Raw genomic sequence first — 22,707 nt, 5'->3', positions numbered from 1 at the left:
CCCCCAGGCTCCTCTCTGTCTCTCTGGGTCTCAGTTTCTCTCTCCCTCTCTACTTTTCTCACCTTTCTGTGGTCGTCTCCCTGCCTCTAGTCTCACTCTTCTCTCGTTCATTCAGTTCCCTTGAGCCTGTCTCTCTCCACCCCTCTCTGACTCCCTCCCTTTGATGCTTCCCACCCTCTGCCCAGGGTCCCTCCCTCTCCCCCCTGCCCCACTCCCTATGAACTTGAGGGAACTTACTGTCCATATCCCCACACTCAGGCTGGGCTTGGGCTCCGGGCTCCGTCCCCAGGGACGGCTGGGGAGGGGGTATCTTGGTCTTAACCCCTCCCAGGCCAGGTCAGCCCAGTGAGCCTCACTTTGGGATCAGGGGACCCTGGGGTCAGGCAGGCCAGATCGAGGTGGGGGGAGACATGTGGCAGCGTGTTGGGTTGGATTGCCTCTGTGTGTGTGTGTGTGTGTGTGTGTGTGTGTGTGTGAGAGAGAGAGAGAGAGAGAGAGAGAGACAGACAGACAGAGAGAGACAGAGACAGAGAGAGGGGGAGAGGGAGAGAGGGAGAGAGAGAGAGAGAGAGAGAGAGAGAGAGAGAGAGAGAGAGAGAGAGAGAGAGAGAGAGAGAGAGAGAGAGAGAGTGTGTGTTTGTGAGAGAAAGAGAAAGAGAGAGGAGTGTGAGAGAGGGAAAGAGAGAGAGTTGGGGAGTAAAGGAGTATGTGAGTGAGGCCGGGGGGTTATATAGGGGGCTGGGACCAGGCTGAGCCGGGTAGGGGCTGGGGCAGGGGCCAGGGCCCAGCCACCGCCCGCCCGGGAGGGGAGGGAAGGGGGGGGAGGGAGGGGAGCCTGACACATCCTGACTCACTCTCCCCAGCCCCAGCCCCGGCCCGGCCTGAGCAGGAGCAGGGGAAGGAGGGGGAAGGGGGGAGGCTGAGCTGTGATACATGGGGGGCCCAAAGGGGACCCACTGAGCTCATCCTCATTCCCTCCCTCCCACCCCCAAGCCAGAGACAGTGAGGAGACTAGAGGCAAAGACACACTGAGACATGATATGGAGCTGGAAATGGGAGGGAGGGAGCTGCCCAGACACATTGGAAAGAACAGACCCGAGAAGACTGAGGCAGGAGGGGAATGGGAAGGAAAGAGACAGACACTGAGAAAGACACAGAGTCTAGGAGTCATTGCCAGCAAAGGTGAGACAGAGATAGCAGGGCTGAGACTGAAGTGAAGAGAGAAGAAGAGGCAGACTTGGAAACTGAGGCCAGAATCCACAGGTGCCCAGGACTGGCAGAGACAGAGAGGAGGTAGAGCCAGCCCAAGTGGAGACATAGGGTCGGGACCAGAGACCAGGAGACGCACGGGGGTGTGAAGACACTGAGCTGGAGAAGGGATGGGGAAGACTTAGAGGCCTGGAAACAGTGAGGAGATAGAAAGACCTTGGTATACTTGGAGATGTTCAGAGATGGACAGACTAAATGAGAGGCAAACAGTAGAACCAAAACAGTCGAAGGCAGAGAGAGACAGAAACAGAAATAGAAACAGGGAGAGAGAGAGAGAGAGAGAGAGAGAGAGAGAGAGAGAGAGAGAGAGAGAGACGGAGACGGAGACAGAGACACAGAGAGACCAAGAGACAGAGTCAGAGACACTATGGAAGAGAAATAACAGAAGAGAAACCCCTCAGAGATGGAAAATGAGAAATGAGATGGGGACCAAGAGATAAACACCACCTAGTCAGTGGGGGCCTAAGACAATCCCTCCAAGAAAGGGCAGGGACAGTGAGATGGAGACAAAAAAGAGAAACTGGGAACTATAGATGGAGTGGCTGAGAGAAATGAAGAGAGACAGAGAGCCTGGGAATCCTGAGACTGATGAAGAGAAGCCAAGAAAGGAAAGATGAGGGCTTCAGAGGTGGCTGAAGGGAGACTGGTGGATTTGAAGTCCCAGAGAGATGGCACTGTCTTGGAGGACCCAAGACAGCAAACAGTCTGAGTCCAACCCAGAGAGACCAGGTGGCCAAAAGAAGTCAGGGAGACAGAAGCACTGGAAGGGTGATGGAGAGACCAACCCAGAGAGTCAAGGAAAAAGAAAGGGAGTCTGTTTGCCAGAACTGGGGAGGGGGCTGGATGGAGTTGTTTGTGTGTCCCCCCCCCCCGTTGTCCAGTCCTACCTAACCTCTGATGGGTCATCTGGTGGAGAGCATGGGGGAGGGGGAGGGATTGACTGGCAATGTCCCTTGTGGGGGGTCCTGAGGAAGATGACATCAGGGAACCCCAGCATGGGACATGATCTCATAGGTCAGGTGATCAAGTCCTCCCTACCTTGCCAACTACAAAGGGAAACCGAGGCAGACGGGGAGAACCCCCGGTGCTGACCACCAGCCTCCTGGTCTCCAACCCTTGGGGGTAGTTTCCGGTGGGTGACTCAGTGTGGGGGGCCAGAGGCTGCATCAGCTCTGACATAGATATCATCCCCCCCACCTCCACCCCAGGTCAGTAGGCAAAGTGACTCAGGCCCAGGGGCAGGGGGATTCACCAACAAGGGGGAGGGGAAGAACAGAATCCTCAGTTGTTGAGGGACCTAGGTTTCTGAACCCTAAACCCCAACACTTGGGGACCACATGGCACTGGTATTCATAAGACTGGGAAAGGGGAAGCCGGCAAGGTCTGGGGAGGGGGAGGATCAGTGATCAGAGACTTGGCACCATTCCCTGGAGGAAGGGTAAGGGGAGATCTCAGACAGAGACAGGACAATGCTTACACATCAATGAATCCCATGGGACCATTTGACGGGGGGGTGGGGGGGGGGGGGATGGGGGGGGACTGAGATGCCACTCAAAGACTTCACTTTCCTGAGGGTGGGTGGAGGGGCTCCTGTAGGATCACCAAGTGGAAGCCAAAGCTCCTGACCCGAAGCCTAGGGCTGGAGAGGGAATGGCCTGGGTACCATTTTCAGGAAATGGGAAGGATGGACCAGATCAAGGGCTCAAGGGAAGGGAGAAAGCTCAGTCAGGGACAAAGGGAACGAATGAGCAGCCAGGGAGTGGGGCAGAGCCCCAGGGAGACAGGAAGGCGGGCGGGTGGCGGGGTGGTCTGGGGGGCTCCCTAGGTGGGGTGGTCTGTGAGCTCAGCTCACAGGCGGCCCCATGGTGTGGTGGTGTCTGCCCGGCCCAGGCTGCGGGGGGCCGTCTGGCCCAAGGAGAGGGTGACGGGCCGGCAGCCGCAGGAGCAGTTGCAGCCTGTCATTAGTGGTGTGGGTCAGTGACGGAGGGCCCAGCCCCACAGGGAGCCCGCCCCCAGCCCCCCACCCCCTCATTGATCTGAAAAGAATGCGAGGAATGGGAAGTTGGCCCGCTAGGATGTTGACACAGGAAGCGCAGCGGCCAGGGCTGAGGCCAGCTCCTAGCTCCTTCCCAGCCTGACCAATGACCCCCCCCAGCCCCCTCCCACCTGACCTGTGTCATCTCTGACGGAGATTCTGGCCCCTCAGCCCACATGTTTATCCCCACAGTCTCACCTCCCCATTCACACTCAACCAGCCCAGGTGTCTTCCGGATTCCTCATCTTTTCTGGGATGGGCAATCTGGAAGCCCAGGCATCCAGTCCCTCAAAATGCCCAAGGATCTGGAACCCCTGACCCTCTTCTCCCTTGGGAACCCAAGAGTCCCAATTCCTAGATTTGGGGATCAAGCCATGCTGATGTTCCAGCCCCCCCCCCACTCCCTCAAAGACCCAGGCATTCTGATTTCCAAGTCCTTTCCTTTCTCAGGAACCCAGGCATCCTGAGTCCCCAGCCCTCCCCTCTGTGTCCAGTCCCTCAAAATGCCCAAGGATCTGGAACCCCCGACCCTCTTCTCCCTTGGAACCCAAGAGTCCCAATTCCTAGATTTGGGGATCAAGCCATGCTGATGTTCCAGTCTCCCCCACACACACACTCCCTCAAAGACACAGGCATTCTGATTCCCCAAATCCTTTCCTTTCTCAGGGACCCAGGCATCCTGAGCCCCCAGCCTGCCCCTCCCTCAAGGATGCTTAACTCTTATTTCCTGAGTCTCCTTCTCTCTTGCGGATCCCAGCATCCTCAAGGACCTAATCTGGACCCTTATCCCCTTTCCTCAAGGAATCGGGGTCTCTAATCCCTCAACCCTCTGTCTCAGAGACCCACCCAGGCATCCCACATGTCTAGTGCCCTCTTCCCTAAAGGCTCCTGGCTCCCTGCTGCCATTGAGGTTGCCCCACACCTGGGTCATTCTCCAAACTCCATTTGGGTAAGGAGTGCTTCTCAATCACCACTGTGGGGGTGGGGGTGGAAGGGGAAAATTCAACAGTCACTGCCCTCAGAAAGCTGGAGACCTATGGTTAAGGAGAGATGCATCAGGGGACAAAGGCAAGAGGCCCAAGTTCAAATCCAGCTTCTGCCACATACTATTGGTTCTGAGGCCCTGGCCAAATCCCTTCTCTTAGCTTCAGTCTCCTCATCTGGACAGTGCTAATCTCAAACCTCTGTTCCTAAAGACAAGGTCATTCCCCCCCCCCCACTGGGGGCTCCCAGGGAGGAAAGGCTTCAGGGAGGGGCAGAATTTGGAAGAAGCTTGCCATTCCAAGAGCTGGTGGCCAGGATGGAGTATGTTCCAGAGCTGGGGCACAGCCCAGGAGGCCATGGAACTTAGGATGAAGCACAGCCTCTAATTAGGTGAGGTTGGGGGACTGAGCCCCCAAAGCCTCCCCCTATCCAGTGACACTGGTAGCCATGGAGAGACCCACCCTATCAATAGGATTCTAGACTCTTGGGACCTGGGGTGGGGTAGGGCTAGTTGCTGAGGTTACCACAGGGAAGGATCCCCAGAGACCCCCAGAGGTCAGAGGAGGTAGAGTCTGAGCTGAGGGATTCTGGGGGCATCATGTTGGCTGCTGTCATCCTCACCCTCAGCTTCCTGCTGCTGGAGTTGGGCAGAACTGGTGAGGACAGGGAGCGAGAAGGGGAGGTTAGAGGCTTGGGGGTTCCTAGCTCTGCCTCCCCCCAAAAGTTCCCCTCTTTTCTTCCAGATGGGAATGGAATCCAACGCTTTTTCTACCCGTGGAGTGAGTTGAATCCTGAGGGAAGAGCAGGCTGTGTGGAATGTATATCTATCAGGTCCTTGAGGGGGGGAGGGTTGGGGGTCCCCAGTGGGCTGGAGGGCCCCCAAGAATGACTCTGGCCATGATTCCTGATGCAGAGGGTGCTGGGGCTCAGGACCCCTGACTCCCAATGGGAGGAGGGATCTAGGGATTTGGTTCCCATCCTCTCTCCTAGGCTGCAAAGGAGAAGTGTGGTTCAGGGAAGCATGTGGGGGCCAGGCGGCCATAGAGGACCCTACCTTCTGCCTTCGACTTCGATGCTGTTATAAGGAAGGGTTGTGTTACCACCAGAGACCAGATGGTAAGGGAACTTGTTCTCAGGCTTGCTGTAGTCTGGGCAATGGGGGGTCTGAATCTTTTCATACTGGGAAGCCTAGATTTCTGAGTTCCCCACGTGGAGAGGAGAAAAGGGTTAGGTGTGGAGCTCCTCAAGTATGCAGGTGGCTAGGAAGCCAAGGGAAAGGAGAGGAGAATCTTGAGACTTGAGACCATCCCTCCCCAGGCTAGATGAGTTGGGTCTTCACTGGTAGCCAAGGGGACTTGAGAACCCCCAGGGGGACCTGGAGGTCTGAGTCTCCCAGGCTAAAGAAATTGAGTCATTCCGACCCCCAAGGGAATCTGGAGGCCTGAGACCCTCAGGTAAACAGACTGGTATCTTCCAAAGGAACCAGGGGTGGGGGGCTGACATCCCCAGACTTAGCAGGGCTGGGTCCCCTAGGCATCTGTGGTTGGGTCCCCAGATGCAGAAGTGGTTGAGGGGTCCCAGACAGCTGGGTCTGGCACCTCTCTCCACCTGCCTTGTCTTTTCCAGAGAACATGCGAAAAAGGCACCTCTGGACCTTAAGTGTAACGTGTTTTGGCCTGGTCGTGCTCATCATTCTCATCTGTGCCTTCTGGTGAGGGGCCAGATTTGGGGCTTGAGTGCAAAGGGAGTGGGTTTGCAGCCAGGTGACCTGGGGAACAATTCCAACTCCTTTCTTCACTTTGGACAAGCCCCTTCTTTTCCTCTGGGCACCTCAGCTTTGCTCCTCATAAAAAGAGGGGTGCATGGACTCTAAGGCTGCCTTCACTTTGGCCAGACTCTGATTCTGTCCTTCTCAATGGCCTTGGAATTCTCTTCTGGCTCTCCATCTGCGATACTACCACCCTATGATCCCTTTCTGATCTCAATCCTTCCCTCTGTGAAATGGGAATAGTAATGAATTCATTTTGTAAATTAGCAAGGACAGTAGCAATGGGATCCATCTGGCTAGCTGATTGATTGATTGAGTATCCAATCATCTCATCCAGGTGGGTCCGACATCGGGGCCTAGGCAAGAATTTGAAGATCCCAAGCAGCCTCAGAAATATCAAGAGTATCTGCAGGAGATTCATTTTCAGCTCTAATTACTTTTCCTTCAAGAATCAAGAGAACTCTCCTCTTCTAAAAGAAGATGGAGGTTGCCCTCAGCAGTGTGGCAGAGATGCCACCATAGCCATGGGAGTCCCCAAGGAAACAGAGGAAGAGGATGAAGAAGAGGAGGAGGATGGAAAATAGAGGCACCCTACCCCTGAAAAAATATCGCCTTGGGCAAAGCCACCCTTGCCTTCATTTTTGGTCTGAACCTTGTGAGGCTAGGCTTGTCGGTATCGCATGGGACTTGAAGGAGATGACCTCCCTTGATCTCAGTTAGCTCCAGAGCTATGGAAGGGTCTTGTAGACTGGAAATGATGCAGGAAAGGACATGGAGGCAGTAGAAGATGCTCCTTGGCCCTCCCTAGACCCCACTGTTCTGGGGAATGGTCTCCTCAGTAATTGGGCATCCCCAGGATTGGGGCAAATGGGTGAGAGGGAATGCCAAGAGCACTGGCTGAGGACTCCCTGAGACCTCCTAGGGGTCTAGTCCAACCCATCCCTGATCTAAACAAGAATAATTTTTACAACTTACCCTCCATATGGACATCTAGATCTTGCCTGGAACCTCCTTGGGAAAAAGATCTCACGTTGTCCCGATGGAACTCAATTTCTCTGGTGCAACCCCACTCTTAGAAGTGGAAATCTTTTTTTCTGGGACTTTCATCCACTGCTTGGGTTCTCCCTTTTGGGAGAATTGGGAGAATTCCTATTCCTTCAAATACTTGAACTTAGCCTCCTTTACTCTGGGTTAAACATTTCCAGGTCCTTCTCTAGTCTACTGAGTCAGGGGTTCTGGTCATCACTCCTTGGGAAGAACATAGTACAGATCTGGTCCAACCAGGGCCAAACACAAACAAGACGTTCACCTCCCTAGGTCTGGACACCAAGCCCCTCTCTCCATGTGACTTAAGCTTACTCTAGTTTCTATGGCTTCCATATCATTCTATTGCTGTGTTTGCTGTCCACTAAAACCCTGAATCTTTTTCTTTCTTCTCTGCCCTTCTCCAGCCCCAACCCTCACTAGATTTGTGGTTTCCTTAGTGTAAAGAAATCGAGACTGAGGAAACTTCCTCCTCTGATGCAGATGGGGGGACTGCTCTCTAACTTAGAGGTTTCAGAGGAACCACAAACCCCGTGCATGCCACCAGCAGGTGGGTCTTCTCTAAGGACAGCTCTTTATCCTCTACACCACCATGTTCTCCCAAGTTCTTTTCACTTGAGCTCTCCTTTGGACATACTTCTTGAATTTAATTTAATTTAATTTCACTACCTTCCATGAACACTAGATCTGGAGTTGGAGAGGACCTTGGAGATCATCGAGTCCAAGTCATTTTTCAGGGGATGAAACTTAACTGACATCTTACTCAAATGTCTCTTCAAGTCATGGAAATGGGCCCAGTATTTTTGACAGGTCAGTAGCACAGGAAGATCACCATCACCAACCCCCAAGGAATGGCTTCCAAAGTCCCAAACTGCTTCCAAGGACCTGAACCAGAACCAGAAAGACTTGAGAATTGGCTGGTTACTCACAACCCACCACTTAGTTGAATTTTTACCTGGAGATCTCAGCTCCCTGACCTAGAATCTGAAGAATTCCTCTCTTTTGGGGGAACCTGGGAGCATCTGCCCATCTCTAGACTTGGGCCACCTTTCTGGGTCTCTGATAACTTCTTTGATCATGGACAGACACTAAGCAATATGACCCAAAGAGGTCACTCATCTGGGTGAGGGGAATTGAGCCACAGTGCTCAGGGATCTCCCCCCCCTTCTGACACTATTTAAGCTTTCCTTCATGAAAATAGAGAAGAAAAAAACCAAACAGGGGTCCATCGTTCTCTTACCCATACACTCAGGCAAGTCCCATCCTAGATACACTGAACAGGGTCTCTTGTTTTCTTTTTCCCCTTTAGGATAAGTAGCTAGGTGACACAGTGGTTAGAGCCTGGAATCAGGAAGACTCATCTTTCCGAGTTCAAATCTAACCTCATCTATTTACTATCTGTGTGGCCCTGAGCAAGCCACTTAACCCCATTTGCCTCAATTTCCTCATCTGTAAAATGGGCTGGAGTGGGAAATGGTGAACCACTCCAGTATCTTTGCCCAGAAAACCCCAAATAGAATCATGAGGAGTCAGACACGATTGAACAGATAGCCTGTAGTGTTCCAAGCCCAGATCATTAGACACTTTTGCTCTTCTGATGTCATTCTTATAGGGCCATGGCCCATTTTTGACATCCGTCTTCAGTTACATGCCCTTATTTGCATGTCTTCTTAGAGTTTTCTGTTCTTCCAAGGGCTTCTGGAGCATCCACATCTCTCTGTAGGTGGCACTTCTTTCCTTATAGAAATCACTTCTTTGTCCTCAAAATTTCATGCTTGAGAATTTTGCATCCTATCTGGGACCAAAGTCCCTTGTAACCCTCCTCATGCATCATCTTTCTCCAATTTTCAATCCACAATGTCAGAATCTCTGGGTCTTGAACTAGCATCCACCAACCCCACTAGGAAGACTGATGAGTAATGACAGGAGATGCAAAGACACTCAAGGGTGCCTCATGGAGTGACCTCTTTTCATCTATGGGGAACCCAGGAAAAGAAATAGATCTGTCTTTAGTCACATACAGCATAGTAGAGCCACGATTTGGACTTGGGTCATGTGACACAAATCTGATCATCTCTTCACTCTGCCATGACTGGCCTTAAAAGATTTGGAGTCAAATAAGGGTATGAGGAAGGGATGAAAGGAAAACAGGCCATAATAGGCTATGCTGCTCCTGTCTACCAACTGGAGAGGAATGAGGGAGATGTAGAGAAGGGGCCTGGATGTACCTCCATCTCTCCAGGCCCAGTGGTTAGGGGAACCCCACCTCCCAGTCTTTGGGGTTTCAGGGAAGACCAAGTCACCCTGGGGCTGAAAGTTGGAGAGAGGTCCCCCACACCCAGGGTTCCTAAAGGTGCCCAAAGGTACAAACATAGGACATGGGAGTCCAGGTCAAGATGGGAGAGTTTATCCAGAACCAGCTGATGGAGAAGGAGGGAGGAGAGGGCGGGAAGAGATAGGAACAGGAAATCATGACTCTGAGGGGAAGGGGGTTCTTCTCTGGCACTGGGGCCATTTCAGTCTCTGCCATTCCATCCAGATTTGAGTAGGGCCACCTGCTGGAGAGAGAACATTGTGAGTGTACCAGTCATAGCCCCATAGCTCTCAAGGAACAGGAATGTGTACACATATGTCACCTCTGGTATCCTTCCCTCCCACCCCAACCTCCCAAGAAGGTGGTGATTGAGAGGGAAAAAATGGAATGGAGGAAGAGAAAATGGGGGAGAGGGGGATAGATCAAGAAATATTAAGATAAATCAAGAAACCTTCTCTATTCTGGGTCCTGGAGGGGAAAAGGGAGATGGGAAAGAAAAGAATGGAGATCCAGAATGAGAATGGGGAGAGAAGAGAGGTGGGTGAAAGAAAAGGGGATAGAAGGATGGAGAAAGGGGGCTAGAAGATATGCTTAGGAACAGTGCAGGTTGAAGGGGAGACATATATATATATATATATATATATATATATATATATACACATATACACACATACATATATATATGTGTGTGTATATATATATATATATATATATATATATATATATATTGTACATATTCCAACTCACAGCCAAATCCTCCTCACAACGACCCAACGGTCTTTCAGCCTATGCTGCGATACCTGAAGTTGGGTCACTGACACCTTCCAAGACAAATTTCATTTCTCTCTTTAGTATAGACAGTTATTTGGATGAGATCTGAGGGCCTTAGTGGACTCCAAGTGCAATATGGGCCACTTGTGATACAGTATTAAAACAACCAACCATAGAGACTGTGGGTGACATGTCTAGGAGTATGGTGGAGATCTGAGGGCCTTAGTGGACTGCAACTGCAATATGGGTGTGACACAGGTGTTAACCAACCAACCATAGAGACAGTGGGTGACACTGTCCAGGAATAAGGTGGAGATCTGAGGGCCTTAGTGGACTGCAAGTGCAATATAGTCCATATGATGCAGTATTAAAACAACCAACCAACTATGGAGACAGTGGGTAACATTGCCTAGGAGTAAGGAGAGAGCAGGCCTGCTGTACTCTTGGTTGTCAGACCTCCTCCATTTAGGGAAGGGCTGGATCCCATGAAAGAATAGGAGATGCTGACCCTGGTAAAGAGAAGACGGAGACCTTGAGAGCTGCCTTTGAGTCTTTGAAGGTCAGATGTGAGGCAAAGGGATTAGGCTTGCCTTGTTTGGCCCCAAAGGGAAGAAGAAGGAGTAATGAAGGAGTAATGGCTGGGGGGGAGTGCAGAGAATTTCTGAGGAAGATCTCCACTGAATGGAGTCTTTCTGTGTTACCCAAGAGGGCATGGACTGCCTTGGGGGTAGTGAGGCTCCCAGTAACAGAGGTATGCAAGCAAAGGTGAGGCAGTTCCTCATTGGGGGGATTGTTGTAAGGGATCTTTTTTGACCCATCTGAGCACATGACCTTCCAATTCTAAAACCCTATAATTCTGAAAAGGATGGAGGATAGGAAGGAGAGAAGAGGATGGAGCCTAAAAGGGCATGGGGAGAGGAAGGTGGAAGAGGGTGGTGGGAGAAGGGATGGAGAAAGGGTTATGTGTTTAGCTGGAGCTGGTAGAGCCCACGGACCCCAGCCCTCAGGCTCCACTGAGGCTTGGGGCCCTTTGCTGAGGAGGTGAGTGCAGGACAGGGTTGCAGGGTAAGGGACATCTGGGTAATTAATTCAACCTCTTCGTTCTCTTGTCACAGAATGGGCCCAAGGACACGAGGTGGTCTCAGAGTCACACTGCCCATAGCAGGCCACAATGCCCACAACAGGGCTGGGGGAGAAGCAAAGGGGGGCCTAGGAGTGGGAGAAAGGGGGTGTCGCTGGAAGAGAGGTGGCAGGCCAGCAGAAGGGGGTGCAGGCCATCTCACCTGGGCCTCTCTCACTCCATTCCCGTTCCTGCTGCAGAGGCCTCCAGTGGGGTCAGCTGTAGGCGCACCCGGCGGGATGTCTGGGCCTGGTGCTTGGGGGTGCCCCGGCCCCTCCCTCGGGCCCCGGCCCCTCCGCCCGGGCCGGGCTGGGCAGACCAGCGCCTGGACAGCTTGTGGGCCAGCCGGGCCAGGGTGCCCGGCCTGCGGCCATAGTCCCTCTCCAGCTCCTGGCGGGAGATCTCGATGTTGCCCGTGTACCAGAAGATCCAGCCCAGCAGGCTGAGGAAGACCATGAGGGCCCCCGAGTAGATGAGCAGGTCCCCGAAGTCCCGGCCCTGGACCTGGAGGTGGGCAAAGACTCCAGTCAGCAAGGCCACCATCCCGGCCACGTCCAGGCCCACGGCCAGCAGCAGGGCCGCCCGGCAGCGGCCCAGGCCCGAGGAGGCTGGAGACGGCCGGCTAGCGGGAGCCGCAGGGCCCGGAGCCGCTGCCTCGGGCCCCGGGCCTGGGGAGGTGGAAGAGGAGGAGGCAGCCATGGCCAGGGCTTGTTGGGGGGGGAGCCCCGGGAAACTGGTCAGACAGGTTCCGGGGTGAGAGCCCCGAGGGGCGGGGTTAGGGGAGGAGGGAGACAGGAGTCCCGGGCCTCTTGTCTTCCTGAGGATTGGGTGGAGGCCGAGGATGAGAGGGAGAAGGGGGCCCCCAGCTTCTGGAGGGCAAAGGACAGGGTGCTGGCAGAAGTAGGGAGCCTGGGGGAGGGGGGGAGGGAATGTGAGGAAGGACTGTGCCCAGGAAGATACTGGGGCCTAATAAAACGGGAAGCAGATGAGTCCCGGACTCTGGGAGCCAGGGTGGCCACGAGGAGGCCAGAGGCCCGAGAGGTTCGGTGCCTTTCCAGAGGTCACCCATCCTGGAGGGGCTGGACAGGCGTGGGCCAGGCCCCCCCCACTGGTCATCTTGGGCTCCTGGTGCTCCTGGCCTCCAAGCCGTGGGCCCGGGCAGGGTTCAAGCCAAGGAACGTCAGGGCCCAAGAGGCCCTGGGAGAGCCTCGGCTCTGTCCTCCCTTCCTGACCTCGGGGAGGTGATGTCGTGACCAGCATGTGGAGTGGCTTTGGGGGGAGGGGGCTGTGCCAAGCCCCAGCCTCTCTTTCTCCTCCAGGACCGTCTGGGTCGGATAGGAATCAGGCTGAGTGGAGATGGCCCGGGTGCGAGGGCATCAGGGTGCAGTGACTTGCCCAGGGTCACCCAGCTAGCGGGTGCGGTGCCAAGTGTGTGAGTCCCCCCGACTCCAAGCCCAGGGCTCTGCGTGGCGCGCCTCCTGGGCGCGGGGCGGGCACCCACCTGCCGCAGGACGGGGCTGGCTCCAGACCGCGGGGTCTGCCCCCTCGTCCCACGGATGGGGCCCCGGCCCGCGGCCCCGGCCCGGCCCCCTGCCCTGCTTCCCCCGAGGCACAGAGCCGCGGAGCTGCGGGCTGAATAAGTGCGCGGACGGGCCGGGCAGGGAGGCCCTTATCCAGGCTCCGCTGGCTGTGGGGGCCGCTGTCCGCGTGGGCAGTCCCGGGGCTGCCCGGCACTTGGCACACAGCAGGCGCCCAACAAGTGCGGGCTGCTTGGAAAGAGCCCTCGGCGGGCATTTGTTGGGCGTCTCCCGGCCCCGCGGACACCCGGGGCGGGGAGAGGCCGTGGGAGGGCCGCGCGGGGGCGGCGCGGTGCCCGCCGCCAGTCCGGCTCCTTCGGGCCTCACTTTGCAAGTGGGGAAGCGAAGGCCCGGGAGGCCGCGCTCCCGCGGCTCAGCGCCCCCTAGGGGCCGCGCTCGTCCCCGCCGCGCGGCGGGGCGGGGCGGGGCGGGGCGGGGCCGGAGCCCGCGGCCGAGCGGAAGCGGAAACGCGCAGGGCTATGAAAGGCTCCGCCCCGCCCCCTGCACTTCCCTTTCCGTCTCCGGGAGCCGCCGCGAGAGCAGGTAATGGCGGGCGCCGCCGTCCCCGCGTGGCCCCCGGTGTCCGCGCCCCGCCGCAGCCCCGCGCAGGGGCCCCGACTCTGACCCCCGGTTCTCCCCGAGCTCAGGGCCCCGACTCTGGCCCCCCCCGCTCGCGGCTCCGACTCTGCCCCCCCCCCGCGGCCCCGACTCTGCCCCCCGCGTCCCCCCATCCCCCCCCCGCGGCCCCGACTCTGACCCCCGAGTCTCCCCCCGCCGCGGCCCCGACTCTGACCCTTCCGCCTCTCGGGGTTCCCGACTCTCACCCCCGTTTCTCCCCGAGCTCAGGGCCCCGACTCTGACCCCCGCGTCCCCCCCAGCCCCGCCGCCGCCATGTCCGCCCACCTGCAGTGGATGGTCCTGCGGAACTGCTCCAGCTTCCTCATCAAGCGCAACAAGCAGACCTACAGCACCGTAAGTCGGGGGGCCGCTGGGGGGGCCGGGCCGCGCCCCCACGCCCCCTCACCCCCAACTTCCCTTCCCCCGCAGGAGCCCAACAACCTCAAGGCCCGGAACTCGTTCCGCTACAACGGGCTGATCCACCGGAAGACGGTGGGCATCGAGCCGGCCGCCGACGGCAAGGGCATCGTGGTGGTGCTGAAGCGCAGGGCAGGTGGGTCTGGGGGCGCAAAAATGAGGCCAAGACCCCTGGTGCAGGAGGCCCCGCGGGCTCCGCCTCGGGAGGGGCCTGGCAGCTGAGCAAGTTGGTCGAAGCTCTTAGTGCTGGGGACGGCCCTTTGGGGAGGCAATGGGACCTGGGAAAGGAGAGTGCTGGGAGGGGATGGGGGGCGCCACGGGGAGGCCCTTGCAGCTCTCCCCCACAGCAGAGTCCTGTCCTGGGTTGGAGGGGGGATTCTAAGCCAGGTGCCTGCGGGGTCTGACTTGCTCCACACCTCCTTGGCCAGGGCCTCCAGCTTTGTGCCTACCTCTGAGACCCAGGGCTAATTTATTTTCCATCTGTATGAATGTGAGCCACACACCAAAGGTGACAGATGAGGAAGGGCAGCTTTGTTTTTGACCTTGGGCTCAGTCCAGGTGCACCTGGTTCCGTCCAGCCCAGCCTCTGATTTCACCACTGCAATGTGAACCAAACTGCCTCCTCTTTTGAGGCTGGGAGGTGGGGGGCAGTGCTGAGGCCCTCTCAGTAAGACCCATTCCATAGAAGCAGGCTGTCTGACCCCCCCCCCCCATCCCTTCATCAAGGTAACCCGGAGTGTCGTTCTTCCCCCTTGCAGGTCAGAGGAAGCCTGCCACTTCCTACGTGAGGACCACAATCAACAAAAATGCTCGGGCTACCCTCAGCAGTGTCCGACATATTATCCGCAAGAATAAATACCGCAAAGATCTCCGCATGGTGAGAGCATGGGTCCAAGGGGCAAAGTTGAGAACAGTCAGTAGCCAGGGCCTCAGTGCTGCAGTTGAGATCAGCTGGGTGGCAAGGCCCAGTCTCATCTGGATACCTCCCTCCAACTCTGCCCTCCCCCTTCCTCCTTAGGCCGCTCTTCGACGGGCCAGTGCCATCCTGCGGAGTCAGAAGCCTGTGGTGGTGAAGAAGAAGCGAACCCGCCCACCCAAGAGCACCTAAGGTGCCAGGCCTGCCTTTGGTTAATAAAGTTAAACTGCCTAACCACTCTGCTGCCTCTTGCTTTCCCTCTTCTCCCCAAGGGAAGGGTTCCCCCCCCTTTTTTTGGATGATTGTCCATACTTCAGGAAGGAGGGCTTTCCATCCAGGCCTTAATTTGTCCAGAGTCCCAACATCCAATCACTGGCTCCTCTCGGGCCAGGGAAAAGGGGTTTTCTTTGGTCTTAGTCATGGAGGATGGGGTTCAGGTCCATCTCTGAAATGAGGGTGTGAGATGGGTGGGAAGGCTCTTGACCCTCAAAAATGAGTTATTATCAAATCCTGTCTCACTCTCTAGATGGGTGACTAAAATCTAGATTACTTTTTGAAAACAAGTGAGAAAATGGGAGCTTGAGTGTCCCTGCCCCAGGTTATCTGGGTTGGTGGCCTCCTGTGACCTTAGGCAAATAAATGCTACCTCCTTGGTTTTGTCACTTGGGAATCTGGGCCCTGGGGAAGGATTCCCTGGAACCTGAGGTTTCTGGCCCTTGATGTAGTGACTGAACAAGTTACCTGATGGGAGAGGTTCCAGTCAGACCCCTGCTTGAACAGCTGCTCCCTTGAAGCTGTTCTGTGACAAGGTCTGCTTTAGGAGAGAACCCCCTACCCCCACCCCTACTTCTCTCACAGTTTAGGAGGTAATCCTCTTGCGGTCTTCCTGAGCTTGGGGCTCCAGGAAGGATGGGGGAATGTTGAGAGAGCTCTGCTGCTGGTTGCTAGGGAACACCTGTCTCCCGTTGCTAAGGAGACTCAGTTGCTAAGGCTAAGCCATCCTGCCCCACCCCCTCCTGTTCTGGTGCTGGGGTTGGCCAATCCGGGGATTATTCTTGGACCCAACCAAAGAAGGACCTGTCCACCCCCTCTACAATCTTGGGGGGGGGGCGGGAAGGAGCCAAGGCCCAGCTTTGAGGGTTGGGTCTCCAGTTCTGCTTCACTTATGGTCTTGGGAAAACCATCTGTCCCCCACATTTTGGTTTCCCATCCACAGAGTGTAGTGTTCGGTAAAATGATAGTTGTGGGGTTCAAGGGGGTCCCCCAGAAGGGAGCTTCTGCTGCCCGAAAAAGGAGAGGTACCTTTTGTCTGGGTTGCTATGGACTGGATTCTGTTGCTAGGGGATTGGTCTAGAATGACCCCTGTTGCTAGGGGGAAGCTAGTGGAGGGCCCCTAGCTCTCCAGCCAGTGATTGGTAGTTGGGATGGGGAAGGGGGCGGGCCATCAGAAGGTCCCAGCTCCCCACCTTTCTCCTTCGAGTATGGCTGTTTGGGGAGCGCCTGACCCCGGACAGGAGGAGGGTGAAGCCCTGGGGGTGCGGGAAGAACCCGGCTATGGGGAGGGGGCCTGTTGGGCGCTAGGCACTGCTGAGGGCTGGGGATTCTCCATCTAAAAAGCATATAAACAAAATAGGTGCAGAATGAATTGTAGATGGAGAGAAGACATCTTTGGGGATGCAGGGAAGGGCTCCTGGTGGATGGGAGGGCGGGCATGAAGGGCTTTGAATGCCTCCTGTGTGTGAATCTTGGTGGGCGACATCCACTAGCACTTGGGCTATGGGGGAATCCCAGGAAAAAGTCCTCAAATTTCTTCTCCCCTATCTGGGAGAGCTGACCTACGGATTGCTCCATCTACTTGGCCAGGTAGCCCACTGGAGGGTCAGAAGGCAGGGGATCCACCTGGCCATCCCAGCCCCAGGGGCCCCTCTGCTCCCCTTTCACTTGGAGGTGGAGACCAAGGGAGATGTCTTCACAGATGAGCATCTCCAAACATCAAGGCTGTGGAAGATCTGCCCTCTCACCACCCACCCTGGCACCTGGTGCTCAGCTCTGAGGGGCTTTGCACCTGCAGACCTGTAGGCAGGGCCTCGGCCTACCCGGTTGCCCATACCTTGCTTCTAGCCAGCTCTCAAGACAGCTCGAGGTCCTGCCTCCCCCTCCCCTTCAAGGCCTTGGCTACAGATTGACATGAAGCCCGAGGCTGTCACAGTGAAGGTTCTAGCCACTTCATGCACACACTGTGCCCCTCAGGGAGCTCAAGGGAGGCCCATGACAGTCCCCTACCTCCCTCTTCAGGGCTGCCATCGTCCCACCATACTGCTTGTTCAGTCTCTCAATGTACTTCAGCCCCCCCCCCCATTTCTGTTGATCCTCTGGAGTAATGCCCAAAGGCAACTGGTGCCCAAGGGGGGGGTCGCCCCAGCCCAGCAGCGCCCAGTCAAGACGGAGGCCAGAATGAGTCGGAGAAGTCCTAACTGGGATGGACCAGAAGCTGTGTCTGGGGACAAGGCGGGCCCCAACCCCATGGCCAGGCGGCTGCAGAGTCAGCGGCTGGCGTGAAGGGACCCTTCCACCTGGGGTTCAACCGGCCTTTAACAGAAGCCAAGTCACAGGGACTTCAAACACGGCCCGCTGTGATGTGAGGGACCCAGCCACTGATTTTATTGCAATCAACAGACTAAGGGCCGGCCGACCTCAGCCATCAGGTGAACCTCCAGGTGCTGCTTTTTCAACTTTATTTTAGAAAAAATCCCAGCCCTCCCTTGCCCCGACCCTCCTCCCCACCATAATTTAAATAACTTAGTGAGATACAAAAGCCGTCCCCTCCTCCCCATGCCCTTTCGGGGTGCGGGGGACCCTCCTACAGCCTGCGCAGCGCCCGCTTCTTGTCCGTCTTCTTCTTGGCGGCCTGCTTCTTATCCCGCTCCCCGGCATGCTTCTTGGCCATGGGGCCCTCGGCCCCAGGGCCCGGCGGGGAAGAGGAGGAGGCGCCCGCCTCTGCCGGGCCCGCCTCGGTACCCCCGGGCCCGCCTCGGGCCGCCCTCGCGGCCCCGGGGCCCCCCGCCCCGCCGTGGATCTCAGTCAGCAGCCGGGCCCGGGCCGCGTACTCCTCATAGTCCTCCAGAAGCAAGCGGCCTGCCTCCTCGTTCAGCGCCGACTCGGGGTTCGGGTGGATCAGAAGGCACTTGATAGTCTGGGGGGGAGAGAGGGCCCGGAGGGGGGTGGGACGGGGCGGGGTGGGGGTGCGCCGCCGGCCCCCCGCCCCAAGGCCGGCCCGGGGCGCCCGCTCCCCCTCCCGGGCCACGCATCCCGGCATGCACCCCGGGAGGGCCGCGGCCCAGGCGCGCCCCGGAGCTGTCATTGCGGGGGTCCTCCGCGCACGGGAGGGGCCCCCCGGGCCGGCCCCCGCCCCCACTCACCAGCAGCACATGGCGGATGCCCAGCTCGGCCGTCCAGTCTCTCTTGAGCACGTTGACACAGATCTCCCCGTTGGCCCCCACGTTGGGGTGGAAGATCTTGGTGAGGAAGAAGCCCTTGGGGGGCGCGGCCGGGAAGTCCTTGCCCAGCAGCAGCTTCATCCGGAACAGGCCGCCGGCGTAGGGGGTGCCCTCTGCCCGGAGAGGAGGGACAGGGTCAGCGCGGGCGCGGCGGGGGGGGGCCGGGGGTGGGGGCGGGGCTGACCTGGGCCTTCGATGGTGACCTGCAGGTCCGTGAGGTCCTCCTCGTTGGGGAACACCTTGATGCCGTCGGGGGGGTCGGAGGTGAGCGTCGTCACTTCCTTGTACACCAGGCGGATGATGTGGGGGGGCAGGTTCTCCACGTTGGAGTTCTGGGGGGCGGGAGGCACAGGGCTGGGGGGGCGGCCGTCCGCGGCCCCCTGCGCCCGGACCCCGGGGCGGCCCGTGTGCCCCCCGCCCCGCGGCCAACTCACCATGTCGCCGGGGCCCGGGGACGGCGCCCCCCAAGGCCCCTCCCCGGGGCCGCCTCCCCCGCGCGCCCGGCGCTCCGGGCTCCGGCCGCTCCGCCGCCGCCTGGGCCCGGGCCCGGGGGCCGCTCCTGCCCCGCTGTCCGCCGCCGCCGCGCCCGCGCCCACCCGGCCGCCCCCCTCGGCCGCCCCGCCGCACTGAGCCCGCCGCGCGCGCAGCGACGCCGCTTTATAGGCGCGCGGACACGCCCCCCGCGCCCCGGCGACGTGGGCACGGCCGTTCCACGGCGTGCGGGCCCGCGCCCGGCCGCGCCCCCGCCGCGGCCGCGCGCCCGCGCGCCCGACGCCCGTTGGGGACGCGGCCGCCGGGCCCGGCGCCGGGGCCGGCCAATGGGAGCCGGCGCCCGGGGGGCCGAGGAGGCGGGCCCCGGGAGGGCCGAGGCCAATGGGGGCGCGGCGGGCGGCGCGCGCGCCGAGCGGAGCCGGCCCCACGCCGAGGCGGGCGGGGGCCGGGGCGCCGGAGAGGGGAGCGGGGAGCCGGCGCCGGCGATTGGGCGGTTTGAACCCGGCCCGTCACGCGGCCCCCGCGGGAGGCGGGGGGGGGAGGGGCGGCGCTTCGCGGGCGCGCGCTCGGGAACGCGGGGGCGTGCGCGCGCGAGGGAGGGGTTGTTTACGCGAGTAACGGTCGCGGCGAGGGGCGGGGCGGCGTTTTGAAACCTCTGAAGGACGGGCAGCCGGGCCAATGGGCAGCGGGAGAGCCCCCCCAGAGGCGGAGCCTATCCGGGCGGGCGGCGCTGCCCCGGGCCCCGGGCCCCGGGCCCTTGGCGGGCTGGGGGCCCCCGCGGCACGGAGCCGCCATCTTGGGTCCGGGCTGGGGGGGGGGGCGAAATGCACTGCGGGTCAGAGGTCGCCCGGGCCTCAGTTTACCCCTTGTGCACCCAGGGCTGCAGGGCCCGAGGCCACACACACGCATTAGGCACCTGCTGTGTACCGAGGGCCGTGCGGAGCGAGGGGGCCCCCGATGGCACCCTGCGGGACGGGGGGCACCTGCGGGCCCGGGTGCTGGGGCCACGGCGCGCCGGAGGCAATGCAACAGGAGGCCTCCGTGTCCCCCGGGCGCCATCCCCCAGGCCCTTGGGCTCCTCCCTCAGCAGCCAGGACCGGTGGCGCTGTGCCCACCAGGTGGCATTGGACTAACCACCGCCTGGCACTCCTGGCACGGTCTCCCACCCGTGCACTCATCCCTGCCCCCCCCCCCCCCCCGGCCCACAGCTGGACAGAGATTTTCAAATCCCTGGGGAGGCGAGAAACCCGCCCTGATGAGGGGGTGAATTGAACCCAGGCCGGGATGTTCCTTCGGGCATAAGAAGTGATGAGCTGGAGACCCCGGCAGCGGCAGGGGCACTAACTCGGTGTCCCGTAGGGCGCCTCACCCCACCCAAGATCCTGTCACGGACAGAGGGTAAAGGGGCTGGGAGAACTAGCGGGAAGCGCCGCCGGCTCCTGTCTTTCTCCCCAGCGGCTGAGCTTCACAGAAACTGCCCAGCTCCGACTCCCAAGCGGGGTTCCTCTCCCCATACACGCCCCTCCGCCCCCCTCCAGTAGCTGGACCTCAGGGTCCTACTCTGCCAAACAATCCTGCTAAGGGTTGAGGCCCCTTTTGGCCCAGACGGTCTGAGTCTGGTATTCACAGGCCTCCTCAAAACCTTCCTCAAAACTCAAAATCCCACAGGCTGGGGATCAGTGGAGCCACAATGGACCTGTTGGGGGTCGCTCCTCATCACTTTCCTTGGGATACTACAAATGGGGGAGTTGCTGACCATGGACCATCCCATCAACTTTCTTCCCCCCTCACCTCAAAGCAAATCGTTCAAGGGGAAAGCTTTTCATTTGACCTTCAACTGCCGGATAATGTACATTTTAATAGCACTTTAAATTTTTAGTGTTTTCTTTCCACACCCTTGTGTATATGAATTATTACTATTATTGGAATTACCATCATCTCTAGGGGACCAGAGTGTCTGTCTGTTCTCTCTCTTGCACCCCTACCCCCCAAATTCTTCCATCCAATCAGGTACCACCAAGGTCTAGCCAAAAGCCTTGAACCTCAACATGTTGAACAGGATCTCCGAGTACCTGAGCAGAATTCCCAAACCCTCCATCCTTCACTTTAAGATCTCCAGGAAGAAGGGACTCCACCGATTTATGCATCAACTTTTTCACATCATGGACAATTTAAACTCTTTTTTTAAGTTTTTGCAAGGCAGTGGGGTTAAGTGGCTTGCCCAAGGCCACATGGCTAGGTAATTATTAAATGTCTGAGGTCGGATTTGAACCCAGGTACTCCTGACTCCACAGTGCTCTATCTACTATGCCACCTAGATGCCCCAATAGCTTAAACTCTTAGGAAGTTTTTCCTTTATGTTGAGACTCATGTAATATATATATGTATTTATTCATACATATAGACACATATGTTTTGTCTTTCCCCCTTCTTTCCAGTGCTTTGTCCTTGGCTCCCCTTTGTCATCCCTTTCCAACCATCTTAAAAGCTTCCTAATTGTCATTCTTCTTATGCATCTTTTTTTTTTTTTTTTAGGTTTTTGCAAGGCAACCTGGATTAAGTGGCTTGCCCAAGGCCATACAGCTGGGTCATTATTAAGTGTCTGAGACCGGATTTGAACCCAGGTACTCCTAACTCCACTGCACCACCTAGCCTCCCCTCTTATACATCTTTTAATGGAAAGGAAAGGAAATAAGCATTTATATTGTGCCTACTCTGAGTTAGGCACTGTGCTAAACTCCTTAAAAATAGTTCATTTAATCCACACAACACTTTGAGATAGGTAGTCATTACCCTTATCTTACATTTGAGGAAACTGAGGCAAACAAGGTGAAGTGACTTGCCCAGGGTCACATAGCTAGGATCTGAGACTGGATTTGAAGTCAGAACTCCCAGCCTGGCACTGTCAGCACTCTGGTGCCACCTAGGGGCATTAGGGTGCTACAGAAAAGATTAAAGGGCCCTCAGCTCCCATTCAAGCATTCAGTATAGCAATCTACCAAATATCAAAAAGATGACCTAATGTAAAATGAATGGAATTGAGCAAAAAAAAAAAAGATATGCAAGGAATACAACCATATCAATGGAAAGAACAGCCATAAAAACCATTAAGAAGGAATGTCGTTCTGGAGAGCAATTTGGAATTGTCTAAAGGACTATAGAACTGTACATACCTTGTGATCCAGCAATGTCACTATTAGGTATGTATCCTGAAGAAATCATTAAAAAAAAGGGGAAAAACCCATATGTACAGAAATATTTCTAGCATCCCTTTTTGTGGTACCATTGTTTGGACTCAGATGGTTCAGAGTGAGGGTAAACAGCAATTGTTTCTGTTTTGGCCAGAAACTCTGAGAATCTTCCTCTCTCAGATTGATTGTTTTTGTTTTTTTGACTAGGTTAAATGAGGCCTTTCATAGCCTCATTTCTTACCTAGTCTTAATCTGTGAATGGGTGGTTGTCTCAGGCAATTGGGGAATGGCTTGAAGGAGTTGTAGTATATGGTTAGGATGGGATACTTTTGTGCTACAAAAAATGATGAGCAGGCTGATTTCAGAAAAACCTGGAAAGACTTACATGAACTGATGCTCAATGAAGTAAGTAGAACTAGGAGAACAGTATATATAGTAATAGTAATATTGTGTTTTTTTATTTTATTTTATTTTAGGTTTTTGCAAGGCAAATGGGGTTAAGTGACTTGCCCAAGGCCACACAGCTAGGTAATTATTAAGTGTCTGAGGCCAGATTTGAACTCAGGTACTCCTGACTCCACTGCGACCCAGCCGCCCCCAATATTGTGTCTTGATCAACTATGAGAGACTTAGCTTTTCTCAGCAATACAGTGATCAAGGACAATTCTAAAAGACCCTTGAAGGAAAATGTCAT

At 56.9% G+C, this 22,707-nt stretch overlaps 4 protein-coding genes across 7 annotated transcripts; 2 read left to right on the top strand and 2 right to left on the bottom strand.

Annotated features, from left to right (window-relative positions):
- Positions 1-4,684: 4,684 nt before the first annotated feature.
- TMEM190 (transmembrane protein 190) lies at positions 4,685-11,408 on the top strand. 2 transcript variants are annotated; one of them, XM_074220031.1, is made up of 5 exons: positions 4,685-4,944; positions 5,032-5,067; positions 5,279-5,404; positions 5,915-5,999; positions 6,394-11,408. In XM_074220031.1, the coding sequence occupies exons 1-5, from the start codon at positions 4,887-4,889 to the stop codon at positions 6,638-6,640; spliced, it is 552 nt and encodes a 183-aa protein (XP_074076132.1). In that variant the 5' UTR covers positions 4,685-4,886; the 3' UTR covers positions 6,641-11,408. The 2 variants fall into 2 exon arrangements, with proteins under 2 accessions (XP_074076132.1, XP_074076131.1); XM_074220030.1 differs by having other exon boundaries at positions 5,032-5,106.
- Positions 9,492-12,088, bottom strand: TMEM238 (transmembrane protein 238). 2 transcript variants are annotated; one of them, XM_074220033.1, is made up of 2 exons: positions 11,469-12,088; positions 9,492-9,658 (listed from the first exon to the last, which is right to left on the bottom strand). In XM_074220033.1, the coding sequence occupies exon 1, from the start codon at positions 12,002-12,004 to the stop codon at positions 11,480-11,482; it is 525 nt and encodes a 174-aa protein (XP_074076134.1). In that variant the 5' UTR covers positions 12,005-12,088; the 3' UTR covers positions 9,492-9,658; positions 11,469-11,479. The 2 variants fall into 2 exon arrangements, with proteins under 2 accessions (XP_074076134.1, XP_074076133.1); XM_074220032.1 differs by having other exon boundaries at positions 9,492-9,655.
- A 1,254-nt stretch (positions 12,089-13,342) lies between these two features.
- Positions 13,343-15,071, top strand: RPL28 (ribosomal protein L28). 2 transcript variants are annotated; one of them, XM_074220034.1, is made up of 5 exons: positions 13,343-13,425; positions 13,729-13,854; positions 13,930-14,053; positions 14,676-14,794; positions 14,936-15,071. In XM_074220034.1, the coding sequence occupies exons 2-5, from the start codon at positions 13,774-13,776 to the stop codon at positions 15,023-15,025; spliced, it is 414 nt and encodes a 137-aa protein (XP_074076135.1). In that variant the 5' UTR covers positions 13,343-13,425; positions 13,729-13,773; the 3' UTR covers positions 15,026-15,071. The 2 variants fall into 2 exon arrangements, with proteins under 2 accessions (XP_074076135.1, XP_074076136.1); XM_074220035.1 differs by having other exon boundaries at positions 13,346-13,425; positions 13,761-13,854.
- A 2,513-nt stretch (positions 15,072-17,584) lies between these two features.
- On the bottom strand, positions 17,585-18,887 carry UBE2S (ubiquitin conjugating enzyme E2 S). The gene is made up of 4 exons (XM_074220029.1): positions 18,765-18,887; positions 18,515-18,662; positions 18,253-18,443; positions 17,585-18,026 (listed from the first exon to the last, which is right to left on the bottom strand). The coding sequence occupies exons 1-4, from the start codon at positions 18,765-18,767 to the stop codon at positions 17,694-17,696; spliced, it is 675 nt and encodes a 224-aa protein (XP_074076130.1). The 5' UTR covers positions 18,768-18,887; the 3' UTR covers positions 17,585-17,693.
- Positions 18,888-22,707: the final 3,820 nt, after the last annotated feature.

The sequence above is a fragment of the Macrotis lagotis genome, chromosome 1 (assembly GCF_037893015.1).
Source record: "Macrotis lagotis isolate mMagLag1 chromosome 1, bilby.v1.9.chrom.fasta, whole genome shotgun sequence".
Lineage (NCBI taxonomy): Eukaryota > Metazoa > Chordata > Mammalia > Peramelemorphia > Peramelidae > Macrotis > Macrotis lagotis.
Note: the sequence above shows the minus strand (reverse complement) of the source record. Positions and strands in the feature narration are given on the sequence as shown.

What these genes read in the sequence shown, in the direction of transcription:
- UBE2S (XM_074220029.1), bottom strand. An exon ending in GGTCACCATCGAAGGCCCAG is followed by an intron (nt 18,444 to 18,514) that starts GTCAGCCCCGCC and finishes CTCTCCGGGCAG; the next exon opens with AGGGCACCCCCTACGCCGGC. An exon ending in GCATCCGCCATGTGCTGCTG is followed by an intron (nt 18,027 to 18,252) that starts GTGAGTGGGGGC and finishes TCTCCCCCCCAG; the next exon opens with ACTATCAAGTGCCTTCTGAT.
- RPL28 (XM_074220034.1), top strand. Translation starts at nt 13,774, where the DNA reads ATGTCCGCCCACCTGCAGTGGATGGTCCTGCGGAACTGCTCCAGCTTC. An exon ending in ACAAGCAGACCTACAGCACC is followed by an intron (nt 13,855 to 13,929) that starts GTAAGTCGGGGG and finishes CTTCCCCCGCAG; the next exon opens with GAGCCCAACAACCTCAAGGC. An exon ending in GGTGCTGAAGCGCAGGGCAG is followed by an intron (nt 14,054 to 14,675) that starts GTGGGTCTGGGG and finishes TCCCCCTTGCAG; the next exon opens with GTCAGAGGAAGCCTGCCACT.
- TMEM238 (XM_074220033.1), bottom strand. Translation starts at nt 12,004, where the DNA reads ATGGCTGCCTCCTCCTCTTCCACCTCCCCAGGCCCGGGGCCCGAGGCA.
- TMEM190 (XM_074220030.1), top strand. Translation starts at nt 4,887, where the DNA reads ATGTTGGCTGCTGTCATCCTCACCCTCAGCTTCCTGCTGCTGGAGTTG. An exon ending in GCTGGAGTTGGGCAGAACTG is followed by an intron (nt 4,945 to 5,031) that starts GTGAGGACAGGG and finishes CTTTTCTTCCAG; the next exon opens with ATGGGAATGGAATCCAACGC. An exon ending in AAGAGCAGGCTGTGTGGAAT is followed by an intron (nt 5,107 to 5,278) that starts GTATATCTATCA and finishes CCTCTCTCCTAG; the next exon opens with GCTGCAAAGGAGAAGTGTGG.